Source organism: Gambusia affinis, linkage group LG23, assembly GCF_019740435.1.
Source record: "Gambusia affinis linkage group LG23, SWU_Gaff_1.0, whole genome shotgun sequence".
NCBI lineage: Eukaryota > Metazoa > Chordata > Actinopteri > Cyprinodontiformes > Poeciliidae > Gambusia > Gambusia affinis.
Window position 1 is genome coordinate 12,460,368 of NC_057890.1, and position 24,424 is coordinate 12,484,791.

A 24,424-nucleotide genomic window follows, 5' to 3' on the forward strand; every position below is an offset into this window, starting at 1 on the left:
TAAACTCGTGCATAATTTGTTATTATATATCTTGCTTTGACTTCATCGAGCTTCTAAACTTAACTCTGCTTAATTGTTCAACGCTGCCTCAAGCAAATTGCTGTTTGTGTTGTTTATTGTAGTGGGAGCTGCGCGTAATTGTTTGCTTCGAAAGGAGTTAGCTCCTTAAGTGAGTTGACTTGGCTTGTTTCCACTGGAGTCGGTGGGTCTGTTTGCAATGTATATTGGAATTCATTAAATCACATCTGAACAATTGTGAGCACATACCGGCACATCTCGTGTCTTCAGAGATATGCATCTGCTTTTATAAGGGATTATTATGTCTTGACGCAAAGTAGCCTGAATGCAAATGCAACCTGATTTATATTTTTAATATGAAAAGAGCATAGTAAACCTCAAACACACTACTGGAGGTAAATTAGCATTTTCTGTCATGCTCACATTCTATCTAGTTGCTCCTCTTCGGTATATCTACTTATGTTTCATATTTTCTGTTTAGCATTCCACAAAAGCCCATTTCTTTTGAAGACATAAAAAAGCTGCACGTTAAAGTTTGATTAACTTCACCTATGTGTCCTGTAAAAAAGAATAAAAGAATCTCCATGAAGTAGATTCCAGTAGAAACAGACTTTACTTTGTAGCTATTAATTAGGGATATAAAATTAGATTTGGATTTGGCCTCGACTGGTGACGAAAAACGTAACATCGTTTTTGTTTCTGACCAGTGAACCAGTTGACAGCAACACTCATAAATGTGGACACTGCTATTGAGTGAGAAAGAAACAGTGGCATTTTTTGTTTTTATGAAGCTAAAGGAAGCACACAGATACATGAGGCTGTTTCTGTGTGCATGTGGTTCATCAAGTTGCAAGAGAGCAAGACTTTTAGCAGGTAACCAGAATGCTGAATTGAGCACTCACAGGTATTCTGTTTTATCATTTTTAGACTTTCAACTTCTTAATAAACATGAAAACTTTGGAAATCCTGGTAGCTTTTTCGGTATTTCTTAAGGATCAAACTTTCCAGGAATGTACACACAGAAACTACAGTTTTAGTTTAGCTTTCTAGTTGTTCTTATTCACAGTATAAGTAACAAAAGATGGTTTAAGTAAAACTCTGTCTAACACACGCTAATTTAAAAAATACTAGGTTTGTTTTTCTGCATTCAGGTTGTGCACATACTGAACCTGAATGCTACAGTCCAGGTTCTTTAAGCTCCAAATGTCCCAGTCAAAATTCTGACTATATGGAGGAGCATTCTGCCTTTTTCCTCTCTCTCTCTCTCTCTCTCCCCCTCAGCTGGAAATGAGGATAATCTGGCCTCTGGTTACATGGAGAGCACATCAGTGCAGTTCTTAAAGAGAAATGGGAGTCAGCCAAAATTTATTACAGGAAAGGCTTTATTAAAAAAAAAGAAAAAGAAATGAGATTGGAAAGGGTCACAAAAATCTCATTGGTGTATCTCATGTTGCAATTTTTCTGTCTAGAGAAAAAAAATGGAGGGTTCCAATTTTTATCTTATTATGTAAATAATAAAATAATTGTGTTAGATAGTATATAATATATGTTTATAATGGTAGATAATTATTAGGTAAAGTAAATGCTACCACAGCTTTTTGGTCACTTTATGTTTGAATGTTTTTTGTTGTTTTTTTTAATGGAAAATGAAAATAGCCATCTTAGCAGTTTGGGACTGTTTCAGTAGCTTCCCTCCATTCTGCTTCCCTCCAGGCAAACCAAATTATACTTTGAATAATTTTGACACATTTTTCAAACATTTTAATTGAGTTTTTCTTTTTCTTTTGAACTCTGTCTCACTCGGTGGTGTTTCCTTGAATTTCTAAACATGATTTTCTTTCACTGTTTAAAGCAGTCAAATGCAATCAGTCTGTGGCACTTTAGCAATATGAATAATTTTTTTAATATATAAATGTTCAGGTTTCCAGCAGGGCCTTAAATTTGATCATCTCAATCACCTGCTCCAGATATGTCAAGATGTTTCATGTTTGGCCTTAAATTAAATTTTGCAATTCATTCACACTGAGCAAAAGTATCGAGATATTATTTCACAGTGAAGAAAAATACAAATGGTTACTTTCAGTGATTTAGAATCTCAATATCAAAACTGGCAAAGATTTAAGCATCTGTCTATGCATATCTCTGTATGTTCCTCCATATTTGATTAATATTGATGCTTCATCTTCCAAGTGTGCTGGCGTTTACTGTGAAGTTCTGTTCAAGTGGAGAGCTGCTGTCCGTTTTCCAGCAGCACAGCTTCCTCACTTCTTACCCTGCAAGATCAATACAAGGAAGAGGCTCTGGGAAGTTGCTTCTTTTCCATTCCTTTATTGTTGCCAAGATACAAGGCTAAACCTCCGAGTTAAACCTTCTGTCACCCTGTATCTGTTTTTTATTTTTTTTATTTTTATTTTTTTCAAATATTTTCATAAGTCTGAAAAAGCTGTGGGCTTTAGCTGCCTTGGCAACAAGAGTGATTTAGTTTGGATAGAATGAAATCTCTGTGGTGAATGTTTGAGTTCAGTACTCAACCGTCAAGTCTTTTATAATAATCTGTTCTATCACGGCCTATTTGGCTTGTCACTTTGCATGCGTGGTGCACCGTTGTGTACAGGAGCATGTTGCATGTCAACAAATGGAGGAATTTAACTGACCCACTTGCTTTATTGTCAGATAATAACAGTAATAAACTGTTTGAGGACAGGTCTGTGTCTTTATTTATCAGTAATGGCATTAATAGTGGCCTGCTGTTCATCCAAATATTTTACCACAAATGTTTAGAACAAGAAGCTGTGAGCAATTTCACATTTTGTCATTTTACAACGTGAAACTCCTTTTTTCCTGGGACTTGGTAACAGATCAACACAATGAATCACATAATTGTGATGTAGAGACAAGAATGCAAGATTATCAATTGCTTTTACAAAACAAAATTAAAAAATGTCATTCAAGTTGTATTTATTAGGAGGTCTCAAAAATAAAATTTATTGCAACTAAACTTCTTCATGCTAAAGGAAGTCAACAATCCTACATATGCAACCACATCCGTAATAGAAGGGTTTAGTTGAGGTGGCCGTCTTCATCTTCAAGAGCCCTCAAGTATCAGAATGGCCCCATTTAAAATCTAGAGCTAAACCGATGGCGGATTAATGGCAAATTTACTGGATGCAGATTCTGTCCGTCCAACTGAGTTTGAGCCACTTTGTGAAAAAAAATGAACAAAAAAAAAAGTCTCTAGATGTGCTGCTTCTAATTTCAAATCCACCCAACAAGTTTCAGAACTTTGGAAATCATTTACTGTCTTTGCACTTCACATGTGCAAATATAAACAATTGAAGTTTTTGGTAGTAAGATCAGCAAATATGGAAAGGTAGGTGGGGAATGGTGACTTTTACAAGACATTGCACAATGTTGGTTAGTTTATTTTAAAGTTATACTTCAGAATGTCTGAATGCTTCATTATTAGCAAACCCATCGTTTTTCGCTGCTATAAGCTGAGGTTTCAGCCAGTACAGTTCATTTTTTAACTTCCACAACACAAGTGACTACAATTGTAGATTTCTTTCTTTCTTTTTTTAAATTGATAAGCAATCTACTTTAGCACCATCAGGCTCAACCAGAACCCCAGCAAAATTACTGTCAATGTTTAACTACTGTCAATTCTCAGTTGAAGCCTACCAGCCATCTTAGAACAAAATATATTTCATAATGTAGGGAACATGCAGATTTTTTTGAATCTACTACATCTTCTAGGACGTGACTGAGCATTAACTGCCAGTCTCAGTGCGCTAAAGCTGAAAGCTCTAATGCCACTGCTGCGATTTAGGGGAATAGAATTACATCAATTTTTTTTTTTTACTATTAAAGCTCCCCATTTCTTTTATTTTTAAGGAAAGCTTGGTGCATTTGATCTTTTATAAAGCACATCTAATATCCATATTCAGAAGACCTTACTTCATTTCGTGGCAGGAGAAATCTATAGTTGATAACTGTGAGCCAGAAAAGAGGTGAGTCGCTACCTGGAATGGTCTTTGAAAAGAACTTCACAGTAATTCTAGCAGGTGTGCATCTTTTATCGGGTGTATTCTGTCAGAACTTGAAAATAGTTTTAAAATTTTCTTTTCAAAAGCAAGATTAAAATTCCATAGTTGTTTCCAGTCATTAGTTTTATAGCTATAGAGTGTTTTCAGACATTCTGCATTTTGCCATCTTTGAATAACTTATATTTATGCCCAATAAACCTCTTCTAAGTTATCCCCTTACAAAAAATGCAGTGAGGCATTTCCTTATTTCCCTCTTCTCCCTGTCACTCCAACTCTGTCTGTCTCGGGCTTCCTTATATCCATCCCCACCCGCATTCAAATGGCAGAGCTTGCATGGTGACATAATCCCAAAAAGCTAGATTTGGCTAACTTTATAAGTAGTGCTTTTTGCGTGCCTGAGTCTCAGCTTCATCAGAAAAAAAGAAAAAAGTCAAATGGAAATGTTGCATTAAGCCACTTATCAGGGTTGAGCACATTCGGATAATCCTGCATGCTCAAAGTGGCTCCTGTTATGCAGCTGCTTGTGTAGCACTGTTAGCAACAGAGCTTTTGCCTCTTATTGGCGGGTATATAAGTGAGCGAATGTCTTATGCACGGTTTGGTATTTGATGTAGAGAATGTGAGAGTCGACGCTGGTTCTGGGGCGAATTCTAGATTGGTTTTCAAGCAGATTTAGATATTTGATAACCTAAGTAAAGCTCCATTTTAGATCTCCAATTTCTCCTTTTTTATCAACACATTTTTGTTGTCCCAGAATCAGAGCTGGTTGTTACATTAAATTGATTATGACCTTCTAAAACACAGCCTTAAGCACTCGCCTCCCGATGGCCTCTGATCGCGTTTTTGTTCTCCTTCCAGCTTTAAAAAAATAAAAAATAATCACAACTCTGCCTCTCTTTTGTGTTTGCCTCATTATTTTTTATTGCCTGATGCAACATACAGTATGGCCGTATCAGTTCCTATGTTTAGAAGGTGCCTCAGATCTTAGAGCTTTGATGTTCAGTATTTATTTTGATGTTCCAACACACTCCTATAAAGCTTCCAGTATAGCTGCTCTTACCTGCACATACGTCTTTTCTTCTCCTGTACCCTCTGATCTGTGGCCATATCATTTCTGCCAAGAACATTATCATCCTTAAATGTGATGTGTATATTGGAAATGGCCTGCACCAATTTAATGCGTTTTTGTGGTTTAATTGTTGTCAGATGTGTTTTGAAATATGGCTAAAGCAGGAAAGACAGCTGTGTGATCATCGTTCAGTAGAATGTGCTGGAGACGGTTGCTCATTTTAGTCGCAGCAAATCTTAACCTCCCACACTTTTCAAGGTAAGCAGCCTTTCACTCTGTTCCTGTCTGGGGAAACCACTCATGTGGAACCCATGCTGGGCTGGAGTATTGTTAATCACAATGTGGCTCATGTTCACGTTTACATTACAAGGCTTTGTACAACTTGCCTCATGTAGTAAGACCACATGAACTGGTAAATCTAAAATATCAAGAATATTATTTTAGATAATAGATGTAGACAAGCAAAGGCAAGAGACTGTCTGATTTTCAGTTCCCAGCTGAAAATCGACAGCATTCACCTGCTGATCCCAGTTTTAGCCAATTTGGATTTCTCTTACTCTGTTTTGCATCTTCTGTTAGAGACTTGCATAATTTGCAATTGTAAGCATTAGTCTAATCTCTCCAGAGATCTGTGGCCCTTAACTCTTAGATTGTCAGACTCAAAATTTTTAAACCCAGCAATATGGGCAGAACATTCAGAATTAAACAGACCGATGTTGCTGTAAAATATTGTATTCCAGATATCTATCAAAGTTGGCAAAGTTGCTCCTTCATATATGGATCAAAGGGGATACTGTCCGAAAAGCAAATAAGTTACCATTTCCCCTCTGGCTTCGTCCGTCTTTTCTGAGTAACATGTTCCTCACTATAAAGTGTTGGGCCTAAATACGAGCCCTTAAAATGTCATAAAAATCAATAGTATGTCATAAAATCTGCATATTTGGGTCTTTAACTTGTAAGTTTAAGACATTTTTGGCTTCTGCAGTTCTTAACTGTGCTATGGCACTCATTTGTACTGAGATTTAGAGCTCTGGCTAAGGAATTTGACTGTTAATGTACTGTGACAAGACCCCAGACGCAGAGAAGAAATGAACCCTGTCGAAAGGAATTCCCTAAAATTCAAGTGTTCCTGAAAAATATTTTTTTCTTCCTTGAAAAGACTTGATAAGGATTTCAGGAGCTGGCTGAAAACCTTTTCATCTACAACTGCGATTGACATAAAGATTATGGTAAACTGAATGTAGGGAAAACATTGACCCTCTGTTTAAAGGCAGTCAGCAACATATAGTAATAGAGCCCCCTATTTTATGTAGGTCTTAAATTTAAATCATTGCAACCTTTGAAAGTCTTACATTGAACTTACGGGACCTTTAATCAATCAATCAATCAAACTTTATTTGTATAGCACATTTCAGCAGCAAGGCATTTCAAAGTGCTTTACATCAAATCAAACACAAAAATACAATGCAACATAGAATAAACAATCAAAACACAACATAGTCAGATTCCGTTAATAAATTTGCAATTGATTACGTTTCGAATACAACTCTAAACAAGTGGGTCTTTTAAGAAAGTGTGACATTCACTGATCCGATTTCAGAGTTTCTGACCTGCTGGTCACCTGTCAGAGCTCTTTATCACTCATGTAGACATGTTGTATACACAATTCCTTTGGCAGAAGCAGCCAAGTTTTCCTATGCCTTTCGTCACCTCAGCAGAACAAACACATTTAGTCTCACACCTCGACTGGTGTTCTTATCGCTCCTCCGGCTCTCTGATCCATTCACTGCCTTTTCCCTCTCTGTTTCCCCTCTTCTGGGGGGTTCTAATGGATGGATTTGTCTTATCCAGAGATCTGTTAGATGGCCTGTGGAGAATGGGCCTAGAACCTCTCCAGTCGAGCTCCTCTGGCAGTAGTTTGTAATATGTTCTGTCCTTGCCCAGTAGGGTTTGAGTCTTTTCAAGAAAACTTTAGTTTCTTTGTCTCCTCATCCATTTTGTTATAATCATCTCTAAGCTATGTTGCTTTTCCATTATGTTCCTCTCTTCTCAATCTTTTTCATCTTTGTGTTTTCCCACGCAGCTAACTGTGACCAGCTAACATCTCCTCCACTGCTTTGTATTGGAATAACTTGCTCTACTTTGAATCCTCTCTTTGCCATAGACATGTAAATTCTCCCCTCCTTCATTTCTTGAGATTTTCAGATCCCTTCATTGCACTTAAAATGGGAACAATCTACTTTATCCTTCATCACGCCTCTTTCACATTCTCGCTGGGAGGAGCCAAGTGTTGTGGAAGAGACGTTAGCGACAGACGACGCGCTAGCCTAATGAAAAGCACCCCTGGAGTCCTTTTAATTTCCCTCCTCCTCAGAAATTGCTAATGGTTCTTGGTGCCAAGCAGCACTCAACTGCCTCCTTCCTTTTTCTCATCTCTTCCCACCGTCCTCGTCGTGTCGCTCTATTGACAAGCTGCCATTGTTCTTTCCTGTCCCTGTAATAGGCCTGTGTGTGTTGTCTGCGCCTGAGTCAATGGCGCTGCGATGCACAGCCAGATTCCTCAGTTTTTTTTTTTTCTTGCTCGTCTGACACACTTTACATGCAGCTCCTAGTTGTGTGTGTGTATGCGCGTGTGCCGGTGTGCCTGCATTTCTCCCTATTAGCGCTGTCTACATGCGTTTGGCCCACAATACTGGCTTCCCCTGTCACATGCCTGTGGAGACGTGCACATGCACACAGCTGAGTGACAACATTGTATCTTCAGGGTGAGTGGGTTGGAGTGTGTCCCCAGGGAGCTTTGTTAGGAACGCACTGTGTAGGGTCATTTGGGTTCCATCGCTGCTCTGTGCGTGCGGGCGTGTGTGTTGTCCCAAACACCCTCAGTGTGTTAATACTACTCCTCTGGGGAGTTCCACAATGCTGCCTGACATGATTCACACTGACTGGGGGTGACCTTGAGAAATGGGACAAACAAAAACCATAATAAAAATAAGGGAGCCACATACATGGAGGAAACACTCCCCACACTAATTATTGGAGTAACTGATGCCGCTCACTGCTCTAGACGTTTGTGTGCGCGTTTATTTATTTATTTATTTTTTTGATTGGCCTGTGTGTCCTACAGGTCAATGTCACAGTGGACTACATCAGAGCTGCCACTGGTCCAGGAGAAGGAACACCTGCCTTCTCAGAGCGCACCTGTGCCACAGTGACAATCGGAGGAATGTGAGTAATAATTTAGTCTGCCAAGCTGAGAAAAAACTACTGTGTACCTTTTTATTTCCTTTTTTTTCCAGGGGAGTTTGTTACAAATACACTGCCTTGGAAAAGCTGTTTTATGTTAGGACAGCAAGCTTCAATGCCTTTAGTTGATATTTTATGATATAGGTCGACTTTAGTAGTGTATAATTGTAAAGTAAATGGAGAATGATGGGAATTTATTTTTCCATATGTCTGACAAGTGGTTGTGCGTTTACAGCTGCAACCGTGGGAGGTTTGTTTCTAACAGCACAGGACATAGAAAGGAGTGCTTCCTTGAATATGCAACAGAATCTTGATTGGATTTATCTCTCGACTTTGACTGGGCCATTCTATCTCATGCACATGCTTTGCACTAAACCACTCCTATCATAATCTGAACTACATGTTTAGAGAGGTTTTAATGCATCCATCATTGTATCCTCGCTGACGTGTCTCAACTTCTGTGCTGAAAATAAACATTCCCACAGCATGATGTTGCCACCACTAAGCCTGTTGCAAAAGGCCGTAAATCAATTAGTCACATGATGAATTAACATGGGCTTGATGATCACAAAACTGGCAGCGTCTAACAATATTTTTATCAGGGCAATTTTCTTTACAGGGACTTCATAATCCACTGTATTTAAGGCTTCAGTTGTTTGGTTTTAATCTCCATTTTATTTGTTGTTACTGGTTAAGTTTTTTGTTTTGGATATCTTTTTAGATTCCAGTTCCAGTGTTAAGTTTTCTTTGGAAATTAAAATGTAATGATTTTTGAGAGAGTTTACTTCAATTACTTTGCTGCTATTATTACAATTGAAAATGATATTTAACCAACATTATGGTTTATCACAAAAGGACCAGTAGCCACTGCAGATTTTACATCGTACATGGTGTGTGTAGGTATTGACCTACACACAGTATCTGTTAACTGCTATGCGTTTTGTGCATAGGAACCATGATGTTCTTTTAAAAGTCTCTGGCTCACAGGAGAGTGTTTTATTTTGAAGTATCAGAGTGGAGGAAGCCAAATATGAGAGCACTGCACACTTCTCTGATTTTTATTAGTAATACAGTTTGAAACTTGTGTATCATTTCTCATCGACTTCACAATAATGTATTGCTTTGTTGGTTGAAATAAAATACAATATGTTTATGGTTGTAACTGAAGTAAATGTGGAAAAGTTCAAGGGCTATTAATACTTTTGCAAAGGGCAGGACAAAATCAGATCATGCAGCAGTTCAGGTTGACTTTATCAACATATTTCATTTTACTATTTTAATTTCATCTGATAGAACACCACAAGATCATTTGCGAATGCTTTGAATTTGTAAGCCTGTTAATCAGAACTGAAGCTGCTGCTTTGTTCTGAGCAGGGTCACCTGAGTGCAAGCAATTATATTCTATCTGCAAGCCTGTCTTTGAAGGAATTTGGTTTATCAGTTTGTCATTTTCTTTACACAAGATCACAGATATAAACGCTTTTCAGAGGTTGAAATTTAATCAAAACCATCGCAGAGCTTTAATGCGACATTGCTAGAAAAGAGGCTTTAGAAGTCTGTTTTTTCCTCAAAAGAACTTTTGAAAATCACACTCGTCCTGTTTTTTTTATTTTTTTTATTATTTTTTCTTTCTATTGTTTTTTTCCCCCTCCGCCAACAGTATCATTGGAGCCATAAAGCAGCATCACACGAACACACACAGACAGGCAGGTCTCTCCTATCATCCTACCAGCTGTCTCAAATGTGGTGGCACAGAGGTCAGGTCTACTCATGTAAGCAGTTGTTTAGAGTCTTCATTTGGACCACACCACACTGTGATTCTCCTGGATAACAGTTGGCAGAGTCCCCATGAACACTACAGTCAGGGTTGAGGAGGTTAGTGAGATGGAAACTCTCAACCCCTCTGAGCCCCAGTGGGTGAGTTGGGTATTTTTGGTTATTATCTGTAATAATTACTGTATTAAAGAATTGTTTGTGGCAAGACTTGTTTCATTTCATGCTCTTACAGTTTTGGAGACATTTTCAGAATCCAGTGGATTTTTTAATTTTTTTTCAATGTTGATTATTCAGTTAGATTGTACCCACATGGGAGTTAGTAGTCACTCCCATAGCTGACGATTAAGTCATTTTCTAAATACAAGTTGGGATCAGCTGAGTTTGAGCAAAAAAAAAGTGGTGTTTTAAAATGGCTGAAAACTGCTTAAAAAATATTGATGCTCATGGTTTGTGAAATAAAGGAGTGCCACATGTCATAAGCATAGAAGTAATGCCAGTCACATAACAGTTTTTGGCAACGTATGGTACAAATAAAGAGGGGATGAAGGAGCCAGTGGACTCGAAGCCAGAATGAAGGGTTTTCTTGAATACAAAGGGTAAAAAAAATGATCTAAACTGTCTTAAATTCAAATCATTTGTTTAACTTTTAAATGCATATATTGTCTTTGCTCCTTTCTCCAGGGTGACCACACCTTCTTAAAAATATCTTAAGTTCTAAAATAATGGCCTTAGATTTTTTTATTTTTTAAATTAAAGACATAAGACCTGTTGTTCACAGGTCTTATGTCTTTAATTTAAAAAATAAAAAATCTGGGGCGTGCTCCAGTGGCGTAGAAGGTAGCGCGCCCCACGTCTGGAGGCCCTCAGTCCTAGACGCGGCCGTCGCGGGTTCAATTCCCGGACCCGATGACATTTGCCGCATGTCTTCCCCCCTCTCTATCCCCCTTTTCTGTCAGCCTACTGTTGTATAAGGGACACCTGAGTCCACAAAAAACCCCCTGGTGGGGAAAAAAAAAATAAAAAAACCAAAATAAAACTAATAAAAAGACTTGTTGTTCACAGGTCTTAGATTTTGTCTTGAGGACTTTTAACAATATAATTTAATATACTTTTGTCAGGCAAAAATTTGAGTTGCGCTTAGACTTCTACAGTGCATGTGACTCTAGACTGTTGTGGCTACTGGTAACTCACTGCTAGCATACCCTTGCTAGCTAGCCTTTTTGCGGCTATTATGGATAAATGCAGATCAATCACCAGTTGGCTGGATGAATTTCATACATTTCTGTGGAGATGCATGTTTTAAGTTTTGTTCATAATGGCCTTGAAACGTCTTGGTAACACTTTATTTGACGGCGTGTGCATAAGACTGACATAACACTGTCATAAACATGACATAATACCTGTTGTGAACATAAACGAGTTTACCTGAATGTTTGACTGTTGTCTTGAAGTGTCATTTGGTAAATAATGATACTTTAAAGCAAAGCTGCTTTAAAAGTTGAATTAAAAGTGCTTAATTTGTAAATATTGACACTTTAATGCAAAATTGGCACTTTTAATGGACTTTCAATGCAACCTTTAGAGCAACTTTGCATTAAAAGTGTCTTTATTTAGACACTTCATAACAACAGTCAGACATTCTTAAAAGACTCCTTCATGTTCATGACAGATGTTATGTCACGTTTATAACAGTGTTATGTCAGCCTTATGCACACGCCGTCAAATAAAGTGTTACCAAAGTCTAAAATTTGAGTTGGTAAAACCAGCAGAAGCCCAGTTCTTGGTGAACCTCATCCCTCATATGTTTGGGAACATACATTGAAACGTCTAACAGTTTAAAATGACACCAAATATAGGGATTCTCTTTCTCATGTCTTATGAAATGGAGTGTTAAAGTGAACTGTCCCCTTTGTTTCTGCCAGTAACATAGCCGAAGCTCTGGTCAGTAAGGGTCTGGCCACAGTCATCAGGTATCGACAGGACGATGACCAGCGCTCCTCTCACTATGATGAGCTGCTCGCTGCAGAGGCACGGTGAGGAACTCCACTGCTTTTTCTAAATCTTTTACATTGTGGATTCATGATGGTTTGTGTGTTAGAACTTGGAATAAAATGGAGCTTTGAACTACTTGAAGCACCTTGCAGTTATGTTTTAAATAAACTTGATAAATTAGTCTTTGTAATGACCCTGAGTGTTTTCCCTCTGATGTAGGTAAGGTTACCCCCTTGCTAATTCTTTAAATTTATTTTAATAGTGTCACCGTAATTAGTTCCTGCCCATCAGGCTGGTGATTCACTTCCCGAGGAAACATGTCTCTGCTCTTAAATATTTACTCACACACTTAGTAATGACCCCTGTGCTTTCTCTGCCTCTGTCCCTTTTTAATTTTTTCCCCCCTTTTTTGGTTTCTTTTTGTATGCCTGGGCACACATACACCATCCCAGGCGCCAGACATTAAATCAGAGTCTCTCTTTACTCAGGCCCTATGAATATAATTATGTGGAGGTGCAGTGGAGAGATTTAGTACAAGCTTTATTACTCTGCCATAGATTAAGATCTGCTTGCTGTAGGTAGAGCAGATGCAGCTGCAACCTTTTTTTTATAGCGTTAACTCTTCCCTTTCTCTTGTCTTTCAGTGTCACCGGCCATCTGCCCCTATTTCTCCTCCTGCCCGTTCTTGCTCTCTCTCTTCCTTTTGTTCGTTTTGTCCTTGTTTCTTCTCCTTTGCTGCTTCCCGCTATGTCCTTCTACGGGCTTGCTCTTCTGGGTCTTCTTTCCCTCATTTCTTTTTGTCACTTTTCCTTCCCTCTGCTGCTTTTTCTTTCTCGCTCTCTCTCCGTCCCTGGTGGGGTCCTATAAGAGACGATGAGCGGTTTCCGTCTATTGCCTTAGTTATATTTTTAGCTCCCATTGCATAAAGCCAATGGCCCACAGCCTTCAAGGAACCTCCTTTAGGCTATTAAAATGCACATCTTTACTGTACATGGCTGCAGAAATGTAGCTGCTTTATCTAAGCAGCACTTTTGTGGTCCATCCCAGTGACCCAGTGGACAACAGGACCTTCGACTTTATCTTCATCGAATGTAATCCGGCAGGCTTATTAAGGCAGCTCTAACTAGCGCCAATCATCATGGAAGACCCTTAGCTGCCTCTAAAGACAGATCTTTTCTCTTTTCACATTCATGATGCTAAATCATCTCACCATTATGATTCTTCTATGACTATGGCCTCTCTTTCTTTAATACTAACCCCAAGCCTTAAAATGGAGAAAGTGGGGTTTTTTTTGGGTTTTTTTTTTAATTCAATGTACAGGTGGTTTTCTGTAAATTAGAATACCCAGTTAAACAATTCAAAAGATGAAATGTTTTAGATTTTAACTTACTAATTATGGTAATTAAAATTGGGCTACGTAACCATGCAGAACATTGCTGACATAAGTCATGCTGCAGTTTCCATGAGGATGTTTACTGTTCAGGCTTCTATCAATGGAAAGTTTGGTGGAAGGAAAGCATATGGTAGCTAAAGAGACATATGTAGTAGAATAACTTTAGAATGTGGTTTGTGTTCTTAGGAATTATTCAAATTTTCTCAAAATATATTTTTGGTTTTTATTCACTGTATACCATGAATATAAACCTTATAGAAATAAACTCTAAATAAATAAATCTATGTATTTTCACTGTGACTTTTTGAATTGAACTACTGGATTAAATGAACATTTTGACAAAACCCTTAATAGATTGAGATGCTCCTGTACATTATGCATATGTGGAGGCTGTATTGTATGGATGCATTGATGGATTTCTAATGGTGGTGTTGTTTGAATGCAGGGCCATCAAAAACGGAAAGGGGCTGCACAGCAAAAAGGAGGTCCCCATCCACAGAGTGGCTGATATCTCGGGGGTATGCATCTTTTTTTAATTATTTTTAATAATACATGTACACTCATCCTACGCAGGGAAAGAAGGTGGTTTGCATGATGTGGATAATAGGATGAGCATTCATGTGCTGTGGCTATAATTGGAATTAAATCGTTTTAAATGTGGAGTCATTTGCACATAAACATCATAACTCTTAAAAGATACGTTGGGGCCAGTAATTCTCAGAAAATGATCTATAATCATTGACTCATCCTTAGTGGCCTCTAAAAATAAACCTCATTAATAAAAGCATTTCGGTCCTTGCCTGTTTACGTGTGCTCAGGGGCTTGATTGAGGCGTCATTTGGCTAATGAAGCCTGATTGGGAGGGCTCATCACACGAACATTATTGTGGGAAATCCATAAAAGCGTGCAGTAAAGGTTGATTGCTGCACTGTTTTTCATCTTTTTTCATATGCTCAAGCCAGGAAGCTGTTTTTATTTCACTGAAAGGAAGTTTAGTCTTTTAAGATTGTAATACAATAAAGAGCATTTAAATAGGTGTGCGTTAGTTTTTACCCAAATGGAAACTTGCACCTGTCTATTTTTATAAAGTGGATGTGATCCAAAAACTTCTGATTGATAATCCGTGACGTACTGCTTTTAGTTATATTGAGAAATGCGTCTAACTGGATGTTCTGTTTTTTCTTTTATTTTGATCAGCAGTGACCGTTTGAGAAATTTCCTATCAGCATATGGTATCACATGATATATGATGTACAACCACTACAGCCGTGCTTATCACTGACATGGTAGACAGTTTGAAACTGGAGCTCTTTAATAATTTCCTTTGCTTTAAAATATGAAAGCTGGTTTACAAAGACTCTGTACACACACGGCATGTTCTCTCCTCAGCTTCTAATTTAATTAGCGTCTACTAATGTCAGTAAGGCCAGAAGGAAATATTTTGAATGTTTTTATTAATCATATATTAGAGCGTGGAAGGTTTACAGCGATTAACAATTTGGAGAACCGCAACAAAGAGTCTTTAAATCACCAAGCCTCTATGAAAACCTTTGGTTTCAATAGGTTTGCACACACTTTGGCCTGTAATTGTGAAGGGCACTCGAGGAAAAAAAAAAGTGTATTTCTTCTAACAGAAAACCTTAAATCACACACTACAAATGGATTTATTTAGCAAAAAGATAGAACTGCCTTACTATAGTGGTATTTTGTGTAGCCTTTTTTATTTCCGACATGTTCTACAGCACTCTGTAGCTTCACTACATTTGTACCTATTAGCTGCACCCTGTCACTGGGTTCAGGTCAGCGCCATTATCTCGCTGCAAACCCTCCCTTTTCTGTCTGTCTCCAATAAGACATGCTTGATTTGCAGCACAATCTAGGACTGTTGCCAGCGATTGCCAGCATGTGTAGATGTGCTCTTGCGTGCACACGCACGCACACACATGCACCAGTTGTTTGGCAAGGCTAATATAATGAGCATTCTTTAAAGCATTACAAGGACCAAAATAGCATTGTTGCTCACCAGCCCCAACATACTTTTCCCCTATCCCTCAAAATACACACCCATCCTCCTTGTGGAAATACACACACCTATACGTCAGCATCCTTTAGTGAAGGTCTTTTGAAAAGGATTATGCACATTGAGTGGGATGCAGTCACAAATAGTGCAGAGATAGGTTTATAAATGTATACTGTAGGAGATGCACAGAGGTGGTGGGAGGAGAGTGGATAAAGCACTTGACTCACCTCGTGCCTCTAAAGGTTGCATAATGAGGTCCTCTTCTTTCACTTGTCTCTCCCTTTTTCTGAACCAAGTTGGGCTGCACAGCCCACACATGCTGCAGGTGCGGTAAATGTTTGTGTGAACTGGAGTGTCATCTCCCACTCGAGAGGTTATTTTGGAATGTAGTGGGTGGAGTTCAGGTGGAACATCTTATGGCTAAAGTATATACCCCTCACTAATGCATTCTGATTTGAGCCCCGCTGATGACATGAACTTCATTTTGTTTCTAGTAAATACACGGCTGCTTTGGGCTGTGTCACTCCCCCTGTGGAAAAAATAATGAAATGAAAGAAAATATTGATAAATTGTTGTTACCGGAACACTGTGAACTCTCATAAATTTGCTTTAGCAAATGGTAAACTGGTTTGTTTGCTCCGACTTTGTGTCTGAGCCTTTGTTCCTACTCCTGTGTCCACGCTGGCTCATCCAAACACAACACTGGTCCGTGACTCACCGGTCTGTTGTGCCTACATGCTCATGCCTGGAGTAGGCTCACATTAAATTATTTTTTTAGCGTTTATGAATCTTCCCTTGCTACTGAAGCACTAGTGCTGCCTGAATACACGATTTAGCTCAGCTTGTAATTTTTGGCCCGAGTACACCAATAAGTTGTGACTCACTCTTGCAGACAGAGATGGGAGCGGGAAGGGAGAGAATTATTTTTGATTGCATGAGGTTCCAGATATATCACTGAGAAGGAAGGCAGACATCATTAGGCCAACTGTGATATGAAGATATGTGGAAAAAGCAGGCTTTAACTTGGTCTTGTTCACCTTTTGCAATATGAGAAAAATTAATCTTAAAAGCCATATGCCATAATCATTTTTTTTAGAACTCTTCTCTGTCATTGACATTCTGTGAATAAAATTGAGAAAAACACCAAAATACATGGAAATGAATAACGGCAGCCATGGAAGTGACAAGCCAGTAACTTTAAATTGGCATACTTTAACTAATTCAGAACAGTTTATACCCTCAATTAGGAATACCAAAGACTCCAGGTGGGTTTGAGTTAATAAGGTGACGATTTGGAAGTTGAGAGAAATGTTACTGAAGTGCAGTAGCTTTGAGCCCAATCATGCTAGCACCATATTGATGGATTTGAACTCTTCATGTGGTATTTTTGCACAGTGACCACTTCAGGCAAAAAAATTAAACTCAAAATGCATTCAGAGGATTTCTGCTTTGGTTCTACCAGCATTTTCACTGACGTGCACAGACATACTTGGATAGGATCCTTTGCCTGCTTTGCATAAACATGATGTGCAGTGATTTTTGAAGTCTCACATTTGATGAAACAATCAGTCTGTTTTTCTCGTGAAAGTTTGAATGGATTACACTATTGTAGCTGCCAAAAGAGTCCACATCTTGTCATGCCATTCAAACATCTTTAACAATTTCCTTCTATAATCAAGAAAACTCTTCTTCATTTGGCTCAGGCACTGAGAAAGAAGTGTTTTGTTTGAAGCTAATTGTAATGGCTCTACATGCGGGGTGATTCCTTTTTTTTTTTTTTTTTTTTGGTGAGAGAATTTAAATATATAAAATAATCCAAAGATATTCACAGATATTTCTTTCAAACATTAAGTACAAAAAAATCAAGCAGAAAAAATAAAAATGATGATATAAAGGAAGCATTTTCCTTTCATGGTATATTTTTGTTGTTTTAGTAGTTTGTCTGATGACTCCTTATTATCTTGTCTTTTTTTTTTGTAAATCAAAAACAAATTTGAATTCACTTAAGGTTTTCATAAAAACAATGCGAACTCTATTTTTTTTTTATGTATTCTTCAAATATTTCAAGACTTTGACTCTAAAATGCTGCTATTTGCCTTTTAATTCTCTTTCTTTCCTGCAGGAGACACAGAAAGCCAAGCAGTTCTTGCCTTTCCTGCAGAGAGCAGGCCGGTCAGAAGCTGTTGTCGAATATGTCTTCAGTGGATCTCGTCTTAAGCTGTACATGCCCAAAGAGACCTGTCTCATCACATTCCTTCTTGCTGGTAGGTTTGCCTTTCTAATGTCAATGTCCTTTCAATTCTGCCATCTAAGTCAGTGGATCTAAGTAAATAGTCAGGTTTCCTAGAACCACAATACTGACAAAACATTTGAAAACACCAATATAGCATGACTTTTTCAGTATTTTTCCACTTAAAGGCAAAAAGGGGGAAAAGACTTGTTCTATTTGAGGGATGTAGTTTCATTGTGATTTACAATTTTACTCCGAAATACATGTTCCCAAAGTGGATAGTGAAATTGGGTTTTTCCTTTTGAAAAGAGGATCTTCCAGTATTCTAGTAGCAATGTGGCTGACTTGTGTTTTTGTGATAGCTGCAGTAATAAAACTGTTTATTTGCACTTCTAGCAACTTGTTACTTGGAAAACTATAAAAACTTCCACACAAAGGCAGTCATTTACAACCTATAGTTGTGAACATTTTGGAAGGCGAGTTAGATACTCCTAGATTCATGTTTATGCCTTCTGGAAAATAGCCACTGACAGTTGTTGTTGATTCACCTTTTTTTTAGCTTCAATTTAAACTTGCAGATATTGTAATGTACTACTGCACTTCTATTTGAGTAGGTTGAAGCAAATGTTCTCTTTCTGTAAACTACTCATCATTTTGGCTCTTTTTTATTAGCTCTTCATCAATGTTTATTAGCTTCAAATTTATTTTGCAAATGGTTTATCCCCTAATTTGTTTTGGCTCTCACTTGTCCACCAAAGTGTCAACCCTGGTATTTCTACAACAAGAGTGAAGAGACTCTTGGATCTAATAGTTCCAGCTACATGAAAGTTAATTCCTTATACCCTTCATTTTTGGAGTAAGACTATCAACAAATGGCTATTTTGCTCTGAGAGGGGTGCAGAACTAGTGAGTAGCAAAGTATTAACTAGATGTTTTTACAGCAAGAGTAAACGCATTTTTATCCCAAGAGTTTTTGCTTTCTTAAACTTTAAGAAGGTCAAGCTGTGAAGACTCGATATGTTCCCAGAATATCAACGTGTACCTTTTGGCATTTCAGCAACAGCCAGTTTATTTCCCCTGCTACAGATAGTAATCGCTTGTCTTGTACCTCATAAACAGCAACTCGGGGGATATATGTTGAACTAAACAGAACTGCAACAGTAATGCATCTGATCAAAAGCGGAACAAACTTATAATTACAGGCATATTTCTGAAGAATTCAAATATTATTAAAGCTGTCACATTAGACCCATCGAAACGCATTTCCACCCATAGAAATGTTTGCACCTTATACTTGGATCGGTCATCTTTTACATGAGTTCCTGCATCAATGTAGTGTGGCATGGAACCTCCTGATTGCTTTAATGGTAGGTTCCTCTCAAGGCTCTGGTTGTTCCTGTTGCTTGTGGATGTTTTTCTGTCTATAAAGTTGCTGCTCGACAAGCTGGCCGTTTAGACTCCTCGTGGATATCACAAACATCAAAAGTAGCAGTGAAAAGTCAAACTTTTTAAAATTCATTTTAAAAAAAAAAGTTATCTAAATGGCTAATTTAAAAATCTTAGAAGCAGTCATTTAACATAAAAATATCTGACCTTGTAATCCTGATTGAGCATAAAATCAAGAATTTAGTTATTACTCCTCATTATGGTCATATTATGCGGTTCTTGAGAGAGCAAAATTAAATCCACTGAGTGAATGGGATCCCATTGGTCATTGTTGGTGTGCCGTTAATTTGAATGGGTGATAATTAATATAATCCATGATAATAGTCTCATTTCTTTAAAAAACATTTGGAAGGACATTATCATTACACCATTTGATGAAGGTAGGAAACGTTTCTCTAAAATCTGATTTTGTAGCCTGAAGAAAAGAACATGACAATCCAATCAGGGAGCGTCCATTGCTCCTTTTTTTTTCTTTTTTTTTTTTTCTAAACACCTTTTGTGAATGTCTCTGTTAACCTTGAGACCATGGTGGTAGACATAAATCTGATGGACTTGTTGAGAAACTGGGAAGGTTTTTTTTTTAAAAAAAATAAGAAAATTCAATGTCATCAATTACAATGTGAGCATGGTACTGATGGAAAAAAGAATAGTACACAGCATTGACTCCACAATGTTGGTAAGGCATCATGTTAAGATACATTTTATATACACAATCACATTGTTGTTGGCAAATCTTAAGTTCAACAACAGAGCTTAAATCAAGGTTGTCATTGGAAAAGCATTGTCTCCAGGAAATGAGCTGTATACCTTTGAATCAAATATACAACTTTGTTTTCTTTAAGATCACAATTGATACCATTTTCATCTCTTTGCCTTTTTTCTTTTTGTTGTCAGTTTGAGATGAAGCAGTATATCTAGTAGGCCACGACCTCAATGTTTTTGTGCGTGACGTTTTTAGTTGTATACTTGATTTGTTTTGACGCAACTGATGTCAAACCCATACCACTACATATGAAATGAAGCCCATCTATCTGCGTCTAATCTCCCTGCTCTCTATCTCTGACCACTTTCCTGTCCCTGTCACATTTTGAATTTGCTGTGGATTTTCTGTAATACAAATTGACTCAAAATTGTGCTCTCTTATGGATTTGTTTAGTTAAGCCCCTCTGCAACAATGCTCTGTTTTTTTATCTTGTTGATTGATGTGATTTCTTAAGCTGATCTGTTCCACCTTGAAACAAGAACAGTTCCAGCTCTTCTGTAAAAACCTCAAATGAAGAACTTGAGTAAGTAAATGTAAACTTGGAGGGTTTTAGGAAGGAAGCTAATCATTACAATTCATTCACCTAATTTTAAAGTCAAATCATATTTATATATGATTTCTAAAAGCTGGGCCCTGTTGTTGTCTGGGTGTTAAGTAAATAGTGATTGTGCACACAGAAAATATTCAAATGATTTTGCAGTTAAAACAAGCACTGCATTATTAATCTGTTTTATCATCTGTTTAAATAATTTATTCACTCTGGCCATATTTTTTTTATTATTGTTTAGCAATATTGTGGGAAGCCATTCAAGAACCAACTGTTTACAGGAGCTCTGCAAAATAAATTATCCCAGTGCAGGAAGAGATGTAACATTCTAATTTAATTTCTAATAATACACCACAATTCTCACATTTAACATTTGCACTCCTTGAATTAAATTGACTGTTTTCTATTGTGTAGTTTGTTGTCCCATGGTAACTGTCCTTATTAGACACTTTGTCAATGGGTTTCTCCATTTAAACACCTCAGAGCTCGAGTCTCTTCCTACCTTTTCAGTGTTTCCTGTTAGATCGAGTTGGTGCTATAAGGAGAAAGAAAATAGGGTCACAGAAACAAAGCACAGCAGCACCCCCATGACTTCAAAAAAGACCGGAGGTGTGCATCTGGAGTTCAAGGGTAGTTCCCCTTACTCTCTTCCTACAGCCCTTTAACTTTCTTCTTTTTACTTGCTGGCCTATGCAGTGTCACTTCCAAAAGTAAGTTTCTAAAAGGTGAAAGAGTAATCCTGCGTGTTCATTTTTTTTTTTCTTTGAAAAAGGAGGGCACCTATACAGAATGGATAGTAGCTAGTAGCATAGCACTCTGGGTTTTAAAGCTTGATGAAAGAAGTTTTAGCGATTGGAAGGGCAAAGAGGATGAAAAGAAACATACCTATGGAAAATAAAACAAAAAACACAATTTCTTTGTGAGGTATTTGGCCATAAAGCTCTGCAGAGACTAGAGAGAGACAAAGCAGTGAGGAGGCTGTAAAAGTTTTATTGGCTTAAGTAGCTTTTACAGAGTTTCTCTTGCAGAGAGAGCAACAGACATCATAGGTGAAAAGTACTTACAAAATTACTGAAAGTTCTTTATCTCTGTCAGAGAGATGGAACAACGTCACCCGGACACAGAGATTCTAATGTCTGCAAAAAGCTTTAACCGTCTTTTGTTTGTTGACATGTTAAAATATGGAAGTGAGTGCTCTGGTTAAATTTGGAAGGAAAAAGAAAACACTTCTCATCACCCTGACCACATTGTTCTCACTCTACTGGTAGCATCAAACTGCGGGGATGCTATTCTTGCCACAGTCAAAATTCAGACTTAAATAAAGTTGAGTGGGGAAAAAATATACCCATGAATGATCTCTGTGTAATCAAACTGAACCTGGGCTATTTTTCACAACATCCAGTCTCTAGATCTAGAGAACTGATTGAGAAATACTCCAAAAAGGCTGCAGCTAAACGTTTCTTTTTTCTTGCTTACCTTGAAGGCTGCTGCTCCATCTTGATCTAACATAATAGACAGAGATTTATAGACGTTACACAGCAACATGTCAAAACGTTAGGGGTATGAAGGACACTCTTTTTTTTTTTTTCCCTTTTTTGTAAATGTTCAACCAACAATCTATGCTTTGCCAAAGGATGTGTTAAAAGGCTTACAGAAATGTTTCCCATCTTTATTGCCACCATAAGTGTAATTTAAGGCATCTGTATTTTTCTAACACTAGAAATCTCAGGCCCTGGTTACCTTGAAGTCTGGAGATGGATTTCTATAGTGGCGTAAAATTTACTGCACAATGAGCTACAGTATACATCAGCCTTTAGACAAATCAATAATCCACCATATTCTCTGTGTGCTTCCTTGAGATGAAGAAAAAGCTCTCAGAAGCACTGCAAACATGCCTAGAACTAATATTTAACTTTAATAAATAACGGATTGAGGTTGCTGCACACGCTAAATGATTTATAGATTGTGCTGCATCAGTTTGCTTCAGCGAAGGTGATATGAGATCCATACAGAGACAACAAGTTTTGCATTCGTTATGTATTTTAATGAATTGTTTTACTATGCCAGATCTTACAAATCCAGTGTTTAAGGGGAAATAAATCTCAGCATTTTTGTTCCCCTCAGGAGATTGGATTGGGTGTTTGCCTTAGGCTTGTTGGAGACATTGGGGCCTTATATTAGGGAGTCATAGAGGGATGATGTTGGGCCAGGAGGATGGATTGAGAGGATAAAGGCAAGAGGTAGTCCGACCAAATCCTTGGCTTTAGTTTTTCCCCTAACATTATACTCTTTGTCTGCTCTCTCCATCTGCCCTCTTTATCCTTCACTCACTCTCCCCAAATATTGCCACCTACATTCTTCACCCATAGATGGACCTTTTTTCCTTGGCCTGTGTCCACTGAGGCAGCTGTGAAGACGGAGATATTCAAATAGGGGATTGTCACCTCGCAGTTGCATACTGCATAGGACAACAAAGATTAATGAGATGGAAATTTAAATGGAATGATGCTGTTATGGGTGATAGAGGGAGGAAAGATGAGGTTTAGATTTGAATCCGTACACATTTAGATGCTTACACCCTCCTCCGGTTTGTAGTTTGCTTGTCACATTGCTAATTATATCCTGTTGACAGGCTGTCAAAAATCAAGACTTGGTAACTTAATAACATTAAAAAAAGACTCTAATGGCATTCATACTGAGCTGCCTCAATCCTGCAAGTATCAATTTATACCTGCAGACATGCCAAAAGCGAGAGCGCGAGTGTCTGGCGGGTTATGAGCACAAACGTCAAAGGCTAATCAATATGCACATCATTAGCATAGGAATTTGCGACATGATGTATATTTGGATAAGCTTCACTGATGAGACAAATGCACAGTAGCAGCTTCTTCCCCGCTAGGGCAATTTCCATGAGATGAAGCTCATTATTTGGCTTGGTTTATGGAGAAAGAAGCTAACTCAATCCAGTTTATTTTATGGTGGTTTAACTGAACACTGTCATTTATAAAATACAAGATAAATACCTCAAGTTAGCGCTTCTGACATTCTACAGTTACTAACATTGAAATTGTCCTTTGTTTGTACCATTTCTAAATGAATAGTTTGGTTGTCATTACAAAAGATAATAAGTAAATTACTATTAATTGATTTGAATCCAAAATATGCAAAGTATGTAAAATGTGGTTGTTTTGTTTCACAGCAGAGTAGTTGATGACTCAAGCTGCAAGGTTTTCATTGTGTTCATCAGAGAGATTGTAAGGTGGAAAAATGTGTGTGTCTGTTGGTTTTCACCAGAGACACTGTAATGCTGACCTGAAGGGGAAAGTCTTAATAGTTTGTGTCCAACATGTGTGGGGTCTGCAAAGATGTTAGTTGCTCTTTTTCTACGCCAAGTCATTAGTTAAAGTTGATGTCCCTACCACTGTTTGTAAGTCCAGGACCTATATTACTTATACTTCGACGGAGTGCAAAATTTGCATGGATATTACTTTAAAAAAATAAAAAAAATAAAATTATTTTGCCAAGCACTGCATCCAAGCAGTGATTTCTGATTGCTGTATTTCCCAAATTAATATTGTGATGATTGCAATGTGATATATTGCAATATATATTTATATATCCAAATTAAACTTAATGCATTTTCTCAGTGGGGTGACTCTTCCACTCTCTGTGGTGAAACTGCACACTTTTCAGATATGCCTTCAATCATACATACGCACTCTGAGATCAATGTCTTGTACATAAAATTGAGTGATTGATATGGTGGATTGACATCTGGTCACCCTTTTCAGGCTAGGATGAGAAGCCATGTTATTCTCTTCGCAGTCTAACATCAGAACAATCACCGTACATCTTGTTTGTCTCAGAGATCAGATAAGATGGAT

General features: G+C 37.8%; 1 protein-coding gene across 1 annotated transcript in view; it reads left to right on the plus strand.

Annotated features, from left to right (window-relative positions):
- snd1 (staphylococcal nuclease and tudor domain containing 1) overlaps positions 1 to 24,424 on the plus strand; it is a 172,654-nt gene that overhangs the window by 31,898 nt on the left and 116,332 nt on the right. Inside the window, exons 12-15 of the mRNA XM_044107651.1 lie at positions 8,255 to 8,355; positions 12,072 to 12,182; positions 13,980 to 14,052; positions 17,677 to 17,818. Coding sequence (XP_043963586.1) covers positions 8,255 to 8,355; positions 12,072 to 12,182; positions 13,980 to 14,052; positions 17,677 to 17,818 — 427 coding nt within the window. The remainder of the gene's footprint in view (positions 1 to 8,254; positions 8,356 to 12,071; positions 12,183 to 13,979; positions 14,053 to 17,676; positions 17,819 to 24,424) is intronic.